This window comes from Phoenix dactylifera, chromosome 8 (genome assembly GCF_009389715.1).
Source record: "Phoenix dactylifera cultivar Barhee BC4 chromosome 8, palm_55x_up_171113_PBpolish2nd_filt_p, whole genome shotgun sequence".
NCBI classification, from domain to species: Eukaryota; Viridiplantae; Streptophyta; class Magnoliopsida; order Arecales; family Arecaceae; genus Phoenix; species Phoenix dactylifera.
Window position 1 is genome coordinate 25,177,471 of NC_052399.1, and position 17,248 is coordinate 25,194,718.

General features: G+C 40.0%; 1 protein-coding gene across 1 annotated transcript; it reads right to left on the reverse strand.

The window, feature by feature from the left end:
• Positions 1 to 2,624: 2,624 nt before the first annotated feature.
• LOC103715330 (dihydrolipoyllysine-residue acetyltransferase component 4 of pyruvate dehydrogenase complex, chloroplastic) lies at positions 2,625 to 12,279 on the reverse strand. Its single transcript, XM_008802915.4, has 6 exons — positions 11,041 to 12,279; positions 10,600 to 10,791; positions 10,426 to 10,513; positions 10,270 to 10,340; positions 10,104 to 10,187; positions 2,625 to 2,985 (listed from the first exon to the last, which is right to left on the reverse strand). Exons 1-6 carry the CDS (start codon positions 11,965 to 11,967, stop codon positions 2,881 to 2,883), a joined length of 1,467 nt encoding a protein of 488 aa, XP_008801137.2. The 5' UTR covers positions 11,968 to 12,279; the 3' UTR covers positions 2,625 to 2,880.
• Between the last annotated feature and the right edge of the window lie 4,969 nt (positions 12,280 to 17,248).

A 17,248-nucleotide genomic window follows, 5' to 3' on the forward strand; every position in this document is an offset into this window, starting at 1 on the left:
CAATCGTTCTTTCACCAATCTAGCTTTAACTTTTTTTTTCCTTGTTAAGGAGCTAATTTAATTTTAACAAATGGAGAGGTTCTTGCAGCGAAGGAGAGTGGGGCTTCATCCCATCCTTTTTTGTTGAGAAATAGGAAGAGATGGGATTCATTGAATAGGTTAGGGATTCTAGTCAGTTTTATATTGTCATGAGCCCTTCCACCAACTAGTTGAAGCTAAAAACTGACTAGAATCCCTTTGGGCTTAGTTGGGCCACCCATGATGGGCTAGCCGGACCAATATCATCTGACATTTAAATTGAGAGAGGGAATAGTTGAAAGAAAGTAGTTTCTTCATCTCTCCCTCTCTTATCTGAACATCATTCACATCCAGACTTCTCTCCCAAAGAAATTTATCAGTGTAGTGTTTTAGTGTCTTTTTTCTTGCACCATAAGCATTTACATGGTGATTTTTGTGTTATTTCCATTGTGATTGAATACTCAACCTTGAGCATATTCTAGAAGTAGATAGACACGTAGTTTAACCCCCTGACCTTGGGAATTTACTTTGGCACTCATTCAAGATGATTCATGAAACTTGAAATTCTATTTAATATTTTTTTGTATGTTATCACCCTTATCTCTCTCTATACCTGAAGGTCAATTGCGAAGCTGCCCCCTTCTCATCTCCCTCACCCCTTTCTGTAGGAGACCTCGATCCTCACCCTTATGGCTCTCTAAACGGTCATGCCCACCACCCTGTGCTGCCCCTACTCCAGATCAGCTGCGATGCTGCCGCCTTATAATTCTCCTGTGTTGCCCTCTGCCACTCTTGCCCTTCTCTCTCTCTCCTAGTATTCCATGTATCTACGTAGCAGTTGTTTTTATAATATATTCTTGTAAAGGGTATGTCGAGAGTTTATCTAACTCTGTAAAGCTATATCATGAGATATGTTATAAGTGAGTGAGAAGATGTGATAGTAAAAAATATTTTATTCTACTCTCCACCTCCGTATCAAAATAGAGTGATGTTAGAGCTCGTTTGTTTCCTCAAAAATGGCATCATAGCTCAAGTATACGGGCCCACTATACTTTTGTTACTAATACCCTTTGCTGAACTGCCAGCTGCTTGGGAAGGGAACAGATGTGCCATCTACCAGTTTCAAGCATCACAAATTTTGATGGAGGGTGACTCACGCACTGTAATTTCTTGGATCAATGCAGGTTACGCTCACCAAGGACAGACTGCAGTGGAACAGGACATTATTTACATCCAAGGCTACCCATATCCACCGCGAAGGCAACCAAGCAGCGCATTGAGCAGCAGCATAGGCTAGATAATAGGATTTTGTCATTGAATGTCAGGGTCCAATGCCGCTAGCTCTGGGATGCATCCAAAGTGCAGATGCTTATGGTGTATGTTTTACTAGATAACAGTTAATTTCAGGCATAGCCTCCTTCCTTGTACCAAAAGATTTCAACAACTCTAGAGGGGTCAAATGCAGATTTGCCAGCTCTCTTTGGAACCTCCGTACTCCTTTGAGGGTTAGATGCTTCCTTTTGGCTCTCTTGGGAAAAGATATTAAACACTAGGGACATCCTAGGGAGGAAACTTGGAAAGCACTTGAGAGGATTTACTCTCTGCAGCCATGGAGTAGAATCGGTTGATCATATATTTTCCACTTGCCCCTTCTTTTTAACAATTTGGAAGGTCATTTGTCTGTCACTACATGCGAAGATCTATGTTTGCACTGGAGAAGAAAAGCATTTTCAAAATCAGCTCAGCCTATTGTTTTCATGCTACTCGCAGCGATGACATTGGTATGTTGGAAGGAGAGACTCAAGGATATTCCTCAATAGACAAGCATCAATTGCTTCTTCAGGGCTTTCCTTGTTTTCTGACTGGTCCTCTCTTTGTAGCCAGAGTCAGCTTCTGGATTTCACAAAACTTTGGAAAAAAGTCAAGAACTCCCCTTGCAGTAGGATGATGCTTAAAAACTATTCTTCAAGGATGGAAGAAGAACCCAAGCATCACTTTATTCCCCTTTTGTTGCTGGCTACGCATTCTAATTTGCTGTCCATGCAGACTAGTTTTTCTGACACGGAAAGAATCTTGATACCTGAGACAAACTTGTCTTGATGATCTCAGTAATCACACTGCATCCACTCGCTTTTTTTATGCTGGAACGTTTGAACGTTTCTGAAACAGAGCCTTCCGAATTCGGTGAGGCACTGCTGCTGTACGTTTGGCGTCCCAGTTGAAACAGGTCTCACTGAGAAAATGGTTTTTGGCGGTACGAGCGCAATAAATTTTCAGTTCAAGGGCCCTCTCAATTTGTTCTTGTTCTCAGACTTCAGATATGAACTGGCTCCTAATCAGTTTTCTCTCTTGGATGCTGGTAATTTACAGCTGAGAACTGTTGCACCAGGAAAGTCATCAAGATCACTGCTGTTTAAGAGAACTGCAGCAAGGGATCTCAAAAGGTTATGGGTTCCAAGTCTTTTGCCTATCAGGCTTCCTAGGCAAGACGGTATGGTGGATGCATAATCAAGCAGATAACTCTTGTTGCTAATAGCTTCAGTCAAAAAAAAATCATATCTTCGCACATCACAGGGATCAACGAAATGATTTGCCAACATCCAATATTGAAGGAATGGCTCACTTCTGAAATTATTAACTAGAAACTTTCCAAGAATTTTTATTCCATTTTTCAATGACACTGAAGGGCGATGTCTTTTGGAACACAACAGAAGAAAAACAAATTGGAAACACAGACCTCTCTATCTTGCAGCAAAACTGAATCTTCCAATACTCGATGCTCACTGACCTACGAGAAATAAAAGCTGCCAACAGAGTTCAATGCTAAATCATGGCACTTACAATCTTCATTTGCTGAAGCACCTACACTGTCAGGCATTCAGGATTCTCAACGATTTTTGAAAATGTCTGTAGGAAGGCTGCCAAGTCAGCACCATAGATAATCTGGTGGTCTGCTGTGACATTCACCTGAACATAACAGGAGTCAACTTAAGTCTAAATCCAGAATAAAAGTACAGATCAAAAATCCTTCTATATTTCATGACCAACAAAGAAGATCCCACCATATTTTAACAAGAAGAGCAGCAATCAGTTAATAAATTAGGAATAGGATGAAGTTAGACAATGAGAACGAAGATGGTGAGCAAATAGCTGTCCAGAAAGTGCTGAAAGCTACCATTAGGTAACCCTGTATCTAGCTAGCAGACTGTGTTTCATAAGCAGATTGAAAATAACTAGAACAGGGAAGGTTACAAAGAAGAGAGAATTTTGATGCTTTATTCATTGAAGCTTTAGCGAGATGAATTCCACTATCTAGGTAGAGGCGATCAAGCCAAAAAGTGAAAGGAGTCTTTAAAACATTGATCCAAGACATTTGCCCATCACAGCTGTATTTGAGTGGCAGATGTTATGGAATATTTTCAATAAAACATAGGCTTTGACTGTAAGGTAATCATATGGTGACACACTTTATAGCCAACAAATCTTCGTCATTTGGGATGAAGCATCATTTTATAGCCAATAAATCTTCGTCATTTGGGATGAAGCATCACATCTGATGATTCTCCCATCCAGAACCTTTCTTTCTGAGTGGAGAAGATGTGAGGGTTTCTTGATATAAAATTCATCATTAAGATCATTATCATCTTAGCTTTGAACCAATTTTACTGAAATAAGGAAGTGCGACAACCAGGGGTCAGTATGGTAATTGTTGTACTGAGGACCATATTGACAGAAGAAATCAAGTTGTATGCATATATACACCTGATATGCCCTTGGTATGGCTTTTATTGGCATCTAAAATCTAGTTTTGGGTCTTGTATCAAGTTTTCTTGCCTTAATTCTATATTTCTGCAAGAAATAAAAGTAGAAGCATTCAGTTAATAGCCCTAGCTGTGATTTTCCGCATATCCTGAAGGCACTAACATGCATATTTATAATTTATCATATAAATCACATAGCTTGAAACCCAAGATACATGTAAAACATGTAGATGCAAAATTGGAAAGGTGATGGATAGATTTTCAGATTTTTGATATGTATATGCCTTTCTCTTCTTGATATGTGTACGTCTCAGATGGTGGAATAGCATATTACATCTTAGGTTTTAATATGTGTTGGGGTTGGTTCAGATTAGAGGCCTGGTACAGACCCGATCCAATTGGTTCTCAATTTCTGGAACCAGAATTGAACCAATTGATGTTGGAATCCAACCCAATCAAGACCGGGTCATTTCTTTGGTTTCAAAAACATAAATTGTTGATATTATTTGAGAACAATATAATACCACCAGCCTCAACAAATATAAAAATGAAACTATCATGGCAGATATTTTAACTATACAAAAAAATCCAAGAAAAACAATCTAATAATTTATTAAAAATGGAAAATATATATGGTTATAAGCTACGCCTTATACAAATTACAAACTAACAAATGAAGGGAAATTCAATTCCCATCAACTTAACCACATAGTTATTTTATACATATCAAAAAGCCAATAAAGAAAAAGAGAGATGGAGGGAAGAAAATAATAGATGACAAGCATGAGCAAATGTTTAATCAAACCTATCCATTCAAATTAGAAAGGAAGGTAAAAGCTGACGATAATGAAGCAAGATATCTAACATCATAAACTCCATTCTAAAAAATTGTGCACGTGTAACTGTGTATATATGGATCAGCTCAGGTCAGGTCCAAGTTACCCAAACCCTTAACCCAAACCTGACCTAATCCAATCAAAATTTGGGAAATTGGAAGCGGAACTGGCTGAATCATAAATAAAACCTGAACCATACCAGCCCAACAAGATTGGTTTGGTTCAGTTCTTGGTTGATCCAAACGCATATACACCCTTATTACATCCATAACACAGTCGACATAATGAATAACCAAGCAAAGTCTACTTTATTTGATATTGTAAACGTTAGTGTAAAGAAGTTTTCGTCACTTCAAACTTTGAATAGCATCCTACACATGAAGAATAATATTGTCCCTTATATAATAACATCAAAATATCCCAATTTGGGGAGTCCGTGCCACATATTAAAGTATAACAAATAGGTGATCTCTTAGAAACTTCAGTTCTAAGTGTAAAACCATCTCCTTCACCTGTTTCCAGAGAAAGTCCTGTTGATGTGAACATGTCATAACAGAACAGGTGCTATGTGCCACTGCACCCTGCAACTATGAGAATAAAGCCACCTCATGGTAATCAAAGGTCATGCTCATCTGAAGTGGTACTTGCAACCTCAAGTATATCAACACCCTGCAGTTTTGGTTGGGGGTGTTGGCAGGCAAGGGTTTGTGGAGAACTCTTATGTCTTTTGAGTTCAAATCTGCCACTTGGCATGAATGGCTGCCACAAAATTGCTGGGATCACCATGCCTAAACCAAGCATACTAAGTATAAATTAAATCACAAGAGATTGTTTAGGCTTACTGCCAACTAGGAGAATATGCTTGCAGTTTAACATGCTTCTATGGAAGTCTTATGAATCAATATAAGTGTTGTGCGTATAGTCAATAAAAAATTAGAATTTTATCCTGAGAGTTGAACCAAGCCAGTTAGCTATTTAGAGGCAAAAGCACGGTGAACTTATTTGCCTTGTGCATGAGGATTTAGACTAGAAATTTGGTGTTTTTTTAATGAAAATATGCAATTCTTGCACCAGAATTGATAGATATGCAACATTAACAATGAACCCCAAGAGTGATTCTGCTATTCAAGAGTAGACTGCAATTTTTCTCCAAATACTTTCTGCATTACAGATGGAAAGGGATAGTCAATGAACTTGACATGTATTGTATTTCACATGGGAGCCCTCCAATGACAATCTTCCGTGCAACCTAGATAAAGTCAAGCCTTTCAACAGGAGAATAATTCTAATCAGAATGATCTGGAAGAATGCACTAGATATAACTAACAAAGTGAAACTAAGGAAATCATAAGGGTTGGGATAAAGGGGTCAAGGAATGATAATGGTGAATTGCACCTTGAGAAGTTTCCAGACTGGCTTTATGAAATTGAGAATTCTTTGACCGACAACAATACCTAAAGACCAAAAGGCCAAACTTCTTGAATTTGTTGCTATGATGGAACCAAGTCTAAAATATACCAATTTGTGAAAACAGGTAAAATCATTCAACATGGGCTAACACAAAAGGGAAACTTCGAGGTTAAAAAAACAATGAAAGAAAGAATACATCGAAGCAAAATGTGAAGCTCTAAGATTTTAATAAAAACAAATTTACAAGTAAATTGGAAAGAATAGCCTATGGGAGATAAGAACCAAAATGTGGGCCATCAAGTGGCAAGTTTGATATATTTGATTTCGACTAAAACTTACTCCATGGTTCATTGTGACTTTATGATACATATCACTGAACCCTAAAGATGGAGCCATACTCAAGAAAGTAACAGCCTTTGAAAGGGGTACAGAACAGGGTAGTGCAGGTAAAGTCTTAAACAGGTGTAAGGCCAAAGCAGCTGGTTATCCTCTTCTCAAAATCTAATTTATTCTCTGACAAGAGTTGAAGTACTTTCAAACCTAAGCATTAAAAAAGTACTTTCAAGTGATTCACTGAGGCCAATCAGGTAATCAGTCTTCTGAATGCCCTTACAAGGATAACAATAAAGAGGATGAAAATAAGAAGGGAGGAAATCTCGATAATCATGTTGATGAACTTCTGGAGCAAGCTTTCACTAAAGATGATAATTGTGAGTTTCTCACCATTGATTAAATATGATTTCCCAAAAGGGTTCTAAAATTGTATTTGAGACCTGTACCTTCTTGCAAAGACATTGGACAGCAGAAGGTAGCAAGAACTTTGCATCACAGAAAATGGTCGACAAGCTATGCTTAGCACATAAAATATTGCAAAACTATGTAAGGTTGCATGATTCAGATCAGTATTTCCTGTCAAAAGTAAGCATTTTGTAATCTATTAGGCCACCACCCCCCCCCCCCTCCCCCCAAATTGATTTGGTAGAAAGACAAAATCATGGAGAATGAAATAGCAAATACAGTCCAAACTCCAAAGTATATGTAAAAATAACATTAATTCCACACAGAATGTTGCTCTAAAGTAATGGGCATAACAAACTCCACCTCAGAGTGCCACTTCGACATTTTCACCTTTTAGGGCCTAGTTGAGAAATCCAGCAGAATTGGCCCAGATTTCCTATTAGATCATGGATTACACAGCTTATGTAAATAAGGCCTATATCAAGCCGATCCCTCTCTATCCCAAATCCCGTGGAAGAAAGAAAAGACCTCCATAGGTCTTTTTTTATTCCTGCTGTCCAATAGGCCAAAGATGGGATTTAGGCCAAGACTAGGCCTTTAGAAAAAAAGGAGCTGAGCAGGCTAACAGGCCCGATTCCTATAGCAAATCTGGCCAATCTTACTGGATCTCCCAAAGAGACCCCTAGAAATTCTAGAATCCTGACATTTTTGTACACTTGGCCAGGACATTAATAGTTTATAGCACTCACAAAGTGAAGTATTATGCTTAAGATTAGCTAGAAGTGTAACACTCTAGCATGTGTTCATAGAGTGCTCTATCAAGGAAATTTGATGCAAGACTAAGAGAAGAAAACTTGCCATTATTTAAACATGTTTCATGAGAATCTAATATAACTAAAATACAATTGAAAAATGTAAATTCCATACATGTTAAAATGGGTGTTGGCTATTTAGTAAAGGTGGTTTAAACCATCCAAGAGCCCTTATGAACATCAAACAGATTTATACATGTTTTCATAAATTCAACATTCAACCTCCATAGAATAATGCTCCAAAATATTATCTTTTTAGGCATGTTAAGCACTTTGTATTGCACAATGGAAATATAGAAAATATTTTTAAAAGAAAAATCTAAATGAATTCATCTTCAAAGAAAGACCCTACAAATTCCAACAAATGATCTACTAATTTACTCCTCGCTAACAGGCCAATTTGAAAAGCATCAAGAACATGCGATCACTTTAAGATTATACATGAGTTCTAGATATAAAAATATCCAATATAAGAAAATCTTTACCACCTCAATCCGAGGAAAAAGGAAACTTAAGAAAAAGAGTTGTTCACCAATAACATTTCTCGTACTTAGCCAATAAAATATGCAACTTTCCTATGTGAATGCAAAATGTAAATCATGAATCGCATAGTGATCAGCATGCATAATGATCATAAAAGTAGAAAAACACCTAAGGAAATGTAATAACTTGATTAAAAATGCACACCTAGGAGCTATCAAATATGGTTAACATAATATGGGCAGAGAACAAAGATCCACATTCAAAATTCATTCCTCAACCTATCCTTCCTTTTATTTCGATCCATTCACCTTTAATGTCTCCACCTATACCAAGCTCATTGCACATGATTGGACCCTTTTTTATTGCCCAACATTCTAAACCACCCATCACTGTAGGCAATAATGAACATATTTTTGTCATGAATATGGAAATTACATGAACTTTTTAAAAATAATCTAAAATCCCTCGCCTATAGTTTGACTGTTTCAGCAGTTCAACTTATATTGCTGAAAAACAGGCATAGAACTTGGCATCAAAAAGCATTTACTTCACTTCCCAACCCTTAAAATCCTCAAAAGTATGCTACAAGTACAACTATGGATAACATCCAGTAATCCTATAACCAACCTTTCTGTTAGAAAACTGAGTTTTATATCCTTAAACTAGACCTAATTGGCCTAATGACCAGATTTGGGGATGGGCAGGTCCAAATAACTATCCAATAAATGATACGATAATAATTTATTGGCATTCATATATAATAATCTGTCCATTGAAATTCATGTTTATGAAAATATGCTGAAATTCATATTTATGAAAATATGCACTTCACATTTCCACTAAGCATGTCAATTTATTACAAGATAACATCTTTTTGATCAAATTTAGGATAAATGGAACCTATAAGTTTTATAAAAGTTTGTGATGACCTATTCCTAGTGGAGTCAAATGATCTAGGTCATAACAGTAAATACATTCAAAATTACAAGCCTGTTTGGTACCTTTTTTTTTAAAAAAAAAAAGACAGAATCTGACGCAGAAAATATGCTTGGTTATCCCATTTCTGTTTTTTTTCTAACTTCTATTATTTCTGAAATAGTCAAAGTAAAAATTTTCATTTCCACTTCTTTTAAAAATGGGTTTTCACCCCTCTCCCATCCCCTCCATCCAATCTCCACATGATCTTTGCCCATGATGGCTTGAGATAGCCACAGCCTACACATTGGCACTGCCTCGTTCGCTGCCGCCACCATTCACTATGCCTTCAACCTCTCCCCAATCGACGAGGGGGCTAGGGGTGGAGAAAGAGAAGGGGACGGCAAGCAATGGAGGAAAAGGAGGTGGGGGCGGAGGAGGAGGAGAAGGTGGGGAATGGAAAGAAGAAGATGGGGGCGGAGAAGGATGAGATGGGGGATGAAGGAGGAGGTGGGGGCAAAGAAGGAGGATGGGGGTGGATAACGAGGAGGATGCGTGGGGCGGAAAAGGAGGAGGAGGCGGGGGGTGGAGAAGGAGGAGAAGATGGGGGCAGCAATTGGTGTTAAAAAAATGGTGAAACCAAACATGGTATTTACATTCATAAATCTAAAAAAGATGGAGTTAGATTTTCTGTTTCCAAACTTTTTTAAAAAGAAAAGTGAAAATGATGCCAGACGCAGCCTACAAGATCGTTTATGCTGAAAATAAGGATATTAGGAAAAGTATAATGGAAAAAAAATAAGGCTGTTGTATCCACTTAAATGTCCAACGTATCCTGAAATCAAGTAGTTTACTGGTTCTAGATTTGGATATTACTGTAACCAACCAAAATCTGATCTATTCACATCCTACCATCAAGTGAGAGATTAAGAAATAATGAAAAACCAACTTTATCAATGTAAAATTAGAATTGTAAGAAAAAAATATGAGAACTGAAAAAGTGCAGATGAATTAGTTACTTTTCTGAAACTGGAGAGCATATTGGTGGCATTCTATGTTCTATAGCCAGAACATACCCCTACCTGAAAGTATTGATGCAAATAAGGTACGAAAAACCAAACTGAACTTACCAGCATTTTATTCTTAACAGCAAAGAAACCATCTCTGTCAGCAACGACAGAGGGTTTTGAAGCTCCCACAGCCATGATAGCTCCCTGCACACAAGTGAATCAAGTTAATACAGTGCCAGCCAAAACACAAATATCATAACAACTGAGTCATGACTTAAAAACACACCTGACCAGGAGGAAGGATAGCATCAAACCTGTCCACACCAAACATACCCAAATTTGATAAAGTAAATGTTCCTGGAAAACATCACAACTCAATTAGCAGTGACCATCCATACAGAACTAAGATTTCAAATTTAAGAGACATTAATCAGATGCAAACCTGAATTGTACTCCTTCGGCGAAAGCTGCTTAGAACGAGCCTTGCTTACAAGCTCCTTCCATCTTTGAGACAGAAGGTAAATATCCAACTGCAGGGAGATAATACTTAATTTATTGCACATTATTTTACAAAAAAAAGTTATGCAACAGTCACTTTATAAATCATTTTATGGACCTTATCTGCATCTTGGAGAACAGGAGTTATGAGTCCGCCATCAATTGCCACAGCCACTGCAATGTTAATGCTGCTATTGTAAGAGAAACTCTTCCCATCCTTGCAGGTGGCATTCACAACTGGATGCTGTGCGAGTGCCATTGCTGCAGCCTTGGCCAACAGTACGGTCATGGTGACTCCCTTCGACTTGATCTAAAAGCATTGCCAACATAAGTAAGCAATTTTACAAAGCCAAACTGACTCTAGAAGAAAAGGTAAATTATAATTTTAATTATATGATCAACTGAGTTACAAATTTAAACCACAACTATACGGCAAAAGGAATCACGATTCGAAGATTTCATTGTGAACAATCGGAAAAATTATTAAATTAAATTCTCGATTGATGAAACATGGAAAAGAAAGTAAGAGAAAACATCAAAAATGACCAAAAAAATATACCTTTTCATAGAGAGCATCAAGGGCATCGGTCATCACAGGGTAGCCGACACGGAAGGTCGGTACTGAGAGGCTCTCCACCATATTCCTGGACACAGCGGCCTGCATCGCGGTGAAGGGAACAACAGTCGAACCTGGAATTGGTGGCAGAGGAGCCGCAGAAGCTTTGGTAGCAGGAGAAGTAGCAGCACTTGGAGCCGGAGAAGGAGTAACTGGAGTTGCAGCAGGAGCTGAAGTTGGAGCCGGAGCAATAGGCTTCTTGGGCTGGATCCCAGCAGCGGCCTCGACATCGGCGGGAGTAATCCTCCCATAAGGCCCGGTCCCGACCACCTTCTCGATGTCCACCTTATGCTGCTTGGCGAGCTTCTTGGCATAGGGCGTGGACACGGCCTTCCTCGGGCTCTCCGCCTCCGCCTTTGCCCCCGCCATCGGAGCTGGGGAAGGAGCGGGATCGGAAGGAGGAGGGGGAGGAGGAGAAGGAGGAGAGAAGTGGGACTGGGCCTGCGACTGGGACTGGGCCTGGGCCTTGGCGAGGGGGACCTCGTCCTCGGACTCGGCGAGGAGGCCGATGGGGGCGCCGACGGGGGCGGTCTCGCCCTCGGGGACGACGATGGCGGCGAGGATGCCGTCGTAGAAGGTCTCGACGTCCATGTCAGCCTTGTCGGACTCAACGACGACGACGCTCTCGCCCTTGGAGAGGCGGTCGCCCTCGGCCTTGACCCAGGACACGATCTTGCCCTCCGTCATGGTGGAACTGAGCGCCGGCATGAAGATCTCCCGGATCTTGGCCCGGACGGCCGGGATCCGGCGGCGGAGGGACGGGGAGACGCGGCGAACGGGGAGGGGGAGAAGGCGGCGAGCGGAGGAGGGGGAGGAGAGGGAGGAGGAGGAGGAGAGGAAGGGGGCGGCGGAGGAGGAGGTGGCCGCCATGGCTGCAAGCTTCAGCTTCGAAGGGTCCGAAAAGCGACGACGCTGGGCTAGGGGAAGTTTGGAAATTGGAACATATTGGCTGCTTTGGTATCGGCTTTGGATGTAAAGAGAGAAGGGCAATGAGGGCGGCGGAGAAGACGAGGCGAGGTTACGTTTGTTAGTATGGCGGATTCATCGATCGTGTCGACGCAGGTATGGAGCTTCACCACCCTGGGGACAGGCGTGCGGAGAATAGATAAAATGGAATCGAACACTGCGGATGAAGAGGCTAAAGGGCACCCGTTGCGCTGTTGTACTTGGGGGTGCGATTCGACGACAATCATCAATTAGATTCAGAGGAGCGCGAAGGATATGGGCGATAGCCACCTCTTGCTCAAAGATATTCGAATTATGGTGTATGAAGAGATGGCTGTCCAGACTAAGCATGTGTATCATAAGATCAATAGGACAGTAGATTGGATAGCCTCTTATGTAGCTAACCATTCTAGAGAGACTCTTTGGCTGGAAAAGAAGGACCTATCCGGAGCACTCCGGAATGTGTTATCTTTTGACTTTATTGAGTGTATCTGTATCCGTCGTGTTTCGTGTATGATACATCCGCTTTAGCAAAAAAAAAAAAAAGAGGATAAAGGGCATAAGTCACGTGCCGAGAAATGATTCTTGAAATTGAACACACATATAAAATATATATTTAAAAATATAAAAATATCTAAAAATAGATCTAATCTAAAATAAATAAGTATAAGTACGGCTAATTTTGTAGCTAAAATAATCATGAACCATTTAATTTTTAAATTTTTTAAAAATATAAATAAGATAAAAGGTACTTGAAATTTATTGATATTTTAATATTATGAAGCTTAAAACCTAAATGAAATATCAAAAAATAAAATGAGGATTTATATTATGTTTTCTACCAAAGAAAATGACTCGGTTTTATTCTTTTTTGAAAATAATAGATCACAAAAATATCAAAACCTATTTAAATAGCTTCAACGAATGACAAATAAGTATAATAAATTATTTTAGTCAAATGTTAATAGGTGAAGGTGCTCTCTTAAGGGTCGACTTCGTCTCATACTTCTTTTAGTTGGAGTCCTAATTTTAACACTACTTTTTTGTATTTAAGAAACCCAACTCATCAAAAACCAACTTCGCTGGTTTATTTCTATCCGCTTGGTTCACCTAATTTTTTCCATTACAAAATTGAATTAGCTAGGGGCCTAATTCACCAGTTTTTCTAGCCTAACTGGCCGAACCAATTCTTGTTTAATAACTCTGCTTTTATGCACTCCAAAATAATTATGCAACTTATGAAGAATAAAAAAAATTCTAAAAAAAAAAGACTTCATCTTACTTTTCATAAATTTTTTGAGGCAAAAGGAGAGGGACTACCAGGAGCCCCTCCATTTCTTTTTCTGAAAGATTCAAAATGTCAAAAGAGGAAAAGATTATAACTTTATAATATAAGTAGGTTGCTAACATGACTTGAGATAACTTAATGGGTTGTCAGCACAAAAGGCCCCTATGAGGAGAAAAATCTTGAGACGGAGATCAAGACACAATGAAAGGAAGTCTCTTGTATAGAAGCTAGAAATGCAGGACTCTATGGCAAGATGACTTTGGTCCCCACAAATCAGATTTAGTGATCAAAAATCTTATTGAAATAATGGAATTAGTCAAGTATCATCAAGTTGGAGGAAGATAGCAGGGATTGGTGCACCAGAAGTTATGTTGGAATAAGATTGCTACCAAATCCACACCGTTCACTATCACAAGGTCCCCAAACGATTTCCTGACCTATCCAAGGCATGAGAAAGAAAGTATAAAAGATCCAACTTGACTGGGAAGTGTCTAATGAGCATAAATTTTGTAAAATTGGATAATAGTAGGTCAAGTCATAGCTTTGGAAAGAGTCCTATGCACATCAAAATGAAAGATGGATTGGATATGGTTAGCACGGAGTAAATTATTTGAAGCTTAAACCACTTTTGTTGTGTCTGGCATCAAAGAAGTTTCCAACGCCACTTGGAATCATCCTAGTTGGAGATAGAATGAAGTTATGGTCGAATTCCTAAAGTTGTGTTCATGCAATCTAGAGCCATAAATTTAATGGTATAACCTATGGCATCAGATTTTTTGAACGGCCATCCCCTTAATATCATACTATCTCTGATGGAAGAAAGTATTTCATCACATCGAGTTCGAGTCCTAGATGACTCCAAAGTCATACCAATTCAAGTCCAAGTTAAAGAGAGAGTTCTTTTCTAGATTGCTTAATTGCAAGTTATTTGAGACTTAATTGAACTCTCCGTGCATCCACTCATCTTTATCAACATAATAGGCCCTAGAGCCCCTAAATACCTCTTATATGTACTCAATTTTCTAGTATCAATGAAGCTTGTTTCTTTCGAGTACACTAAATTGGTGTTGCACATTTTTTTTTTCTTATAAGATCAACTTTGTGCAAGCTTTGGTGGCTTTAGGGTAACCCTGGTGAGCTTCAAGGAGAGTGACATGATTAGTTGGTGGAGTTCTTGGTTGTGGCACGCTTCAAAAGAACTTTGTGGATTCCAGCAATGACAAAGCCTCCTAGTAGCTACTTGATAAGTTGCTAGTCATCCTCCTAGTCATTTACCATCCTTGGCTTAGATTTTTTTTTTTTAAAAAAAAAACTTGTAGCTCTCTTGTAAGTGCTTATGGTTTAATTTTTGCATAGAGTAATTTAATCTTTAGCTGTGTCACACTAAAATTCATCTCAAGCCTCCTGCATCAACATTTCTAGTATATCAAAGATCAGGTTTTTTTCCTTTTAGACCTCGATTATTTTGTGATTCATGGATGCGGAGGTTAAGGAAGCGGAGTCCTTCTATGAACTGAGCCTTCGTAGTCTTGAAAGTCTACTATTTCAATCTCTTTTTCAGATTTTCAAATTCTCAATATTGATGGGGACGGTCTCGCCCTCGAGGACTATGACGGCTGCAAAGATGATGTCATAGAAGGTCAACTTCCATGTCGACCTTGTCAGATTTGACAATGACAACTCTCTCGGCTTTGGTGAGGCAGTTCCCCTCGGCCTTGACCCAGGACAAGTTGTTGCCCTCCATCATGGTGGAGTTGAGCACCAGTATGAAGATCTTCTGGATCTTGGACCAGACTTCAGAGGCACGACGCGCATTGTGAAGGCTGGGCAGGGGAAGGAGGAGGCAACCAGAGGCGGGGGAAGGAGAGGTAGGGGCGGAGGAGAAAAAGGCGGTGATGGTGGTGGTGGAAATACGAGGATTTGTCTTATTCATCCTTAGTTCGAATGTTAGTTTCAGCACTGCTATTTGTATAAAAGAAATCGGTCCTAGACACTTTTTTTCGGGCATCGGGTTGGTCTTGGGCCTAAATTTTTTTTGGATAATTCAGATCCGAGCCTGACTCGAGTCCAAGCCCGAGCCCAGCTCAAACCCAATTGGGCTGGCCCGAATTACTTGTTTGGGCCAAAAATAGGTCCGACCCAAACCCGACTGAAATTTAATATTTGATAATATTGCTTCATAAGTAAATGAGCTAGTTAAAAATTAGGTTATCTTCTATTACATAAGTAAATGATACATAATATATTATTCTTAGCTAAACCCATTTTAATTTATTTTTTACTTCTTCATTATTCTCTCTAAATAACAATATGCAAAAATAAATTGATTCGGGCATAAATTCGGACTCTATTTCGGGCCTTGTTCGGGCTCAAACTCGAGCTGGATCTGGGCAGGGCCAAAGACAAATGGGCTTTACCAAAATTGATCTGAACTTTTTCGGGCACAGCCTGAAGACCGACCCGAAGTCGGCCTAGCCCAAATGTTTTTCTAGCCCTACTCATCATTACAAAATTGAACTAAGCTAGTGACTAGTTCACCAATTTTCTTGTTTGACCAGTCAACATAATCTGGGTTTAATTGCTATGCTTTTATGCACTCAAAAATAACTTTACAACTTACAAAAATAAAAAAATTTTCGGAAAATATGGACTTTATCTTTTTGGTTTTTTTTTTTTTTTTAAACTAGGAGAGGAAGAATACTAGGATCCCCCCTCCTCTTTATTAAGAGATTAAAAAATATATAAAGAGAAAAGATAGTATGTGATGGAGACATCAGAGCTGTTCGTTCAGACGATCGAGCCATTAGGGCCGCTCGCTCGCTTTCGCACCAGGGGTTGACATCATTATGGCTAGAAGATGATCTTGGGCCATCAATTTATGTCAGGCCCGGATTGGATCCATTTAAGTCTATTTTATTTTTATTTTCTGTATTTGAGTCGATTTAGTCATTTACTTTTGTTTTAGTCAAGTCAATTGGATTAGGTGTTAAGTCGTGTAATTGGGTTGAGTGATTGGATCGATTTTGGTATGTAATCAATCGGTTGACTTAATCAGCTGATTGAGGGTTCAATTTTGGTATGTCGTCAATTGTTTGACCTGATATAAGGCCTATATAAAGGCTACTCCTCTCATGAATTAGAAATCGAATGATTGAATAAAAAAATTCCTAGCTTCCTTTATACTTCTTCTTCTTCTTCTTCCTGCTCCTCTCTTCTTTCTGCATTTCTATAACCTCCTCTTTCTCCTTTTTCTCTTCTACTTTCTTCTTCTCTCTTTCTTCTATGGTGATCTGTCATCAGCTTTACCTCTGTCCCCAAAGCTCTTCTATCTCGCAGCCCTATAGTCCGCGCTGTTACGCTAGTCACCGGATCTTCACCGCCTTTTGGTCTGTGCCGACGCACCCATCCCCGTCCCCGTCATCTTCCACCCCCTGTTCTCTCTCTCGGTTCTCACCAAAAAAATCGAAGCCCCTTCATCAGCTCGTCTCACCCGTCATCGCACCCGCGACCACCACTGCCACCCGCTGCCACGCCACCGGCGGCTCTTCCGCACCCTCCCTGACGTGGAATCCCTCTCCCAGAAGTTGAGTCCGTAGCCGTTCGAGGATCAAGCGCCTTAGGAAAAAAAAAGGTGCCTGTTCATCTTCTCCCGTCGCCCGCTCCATGCCGCTATCTCTGCCACCTTCGCCGCTCCACCGCCCGCCGCGCGTCGTCTACCCGCCGCTGCTTCCGCTCCACTACATCCTCCGCTGCCACCTTCCGCCACCGCCCTCCCTCTCAGCCTCCTCTGCCGCGAAGAGCACCGACCACCGCCCTCCTCCGGCCGTGCCACAGCGAACCGCCAACCCCGCCGCTCCAAGCTTCCCATCTCCGCCGCTCCGCCTTCGCCCGCCGCCACCTTAGTTTTTTTCCCCCCCG

What these genes read in the sequence shown, in the direction of transcription:
- LOC103715330 (XM_008802915.4), bottom strand. Translation starts at nt 11,967, where the DNA reads ATGGCGGCCACCTCCTCCTCCGCCGCCCCCTTCCTCTCCTCCTCCTCC. An exon ending in TTCTCCAAGATGCAGATAAG is followed by an intron (nt 10,514 to 10,599) that starts GTCCATAAAATG and finishes ATCTCCCTGCAG; the next exon opens with TTGGATATTTACCTTCTGTC. An exon ending in CTATCCTTCCTCCTGGTCAG is followed by an intron (nt 10,188 to 10,269) that starts GTGTGTTTTTAA and finishes ACTTGTGTGCAG; the next exon opens with GGAGCTATCATGGCTGTGGG.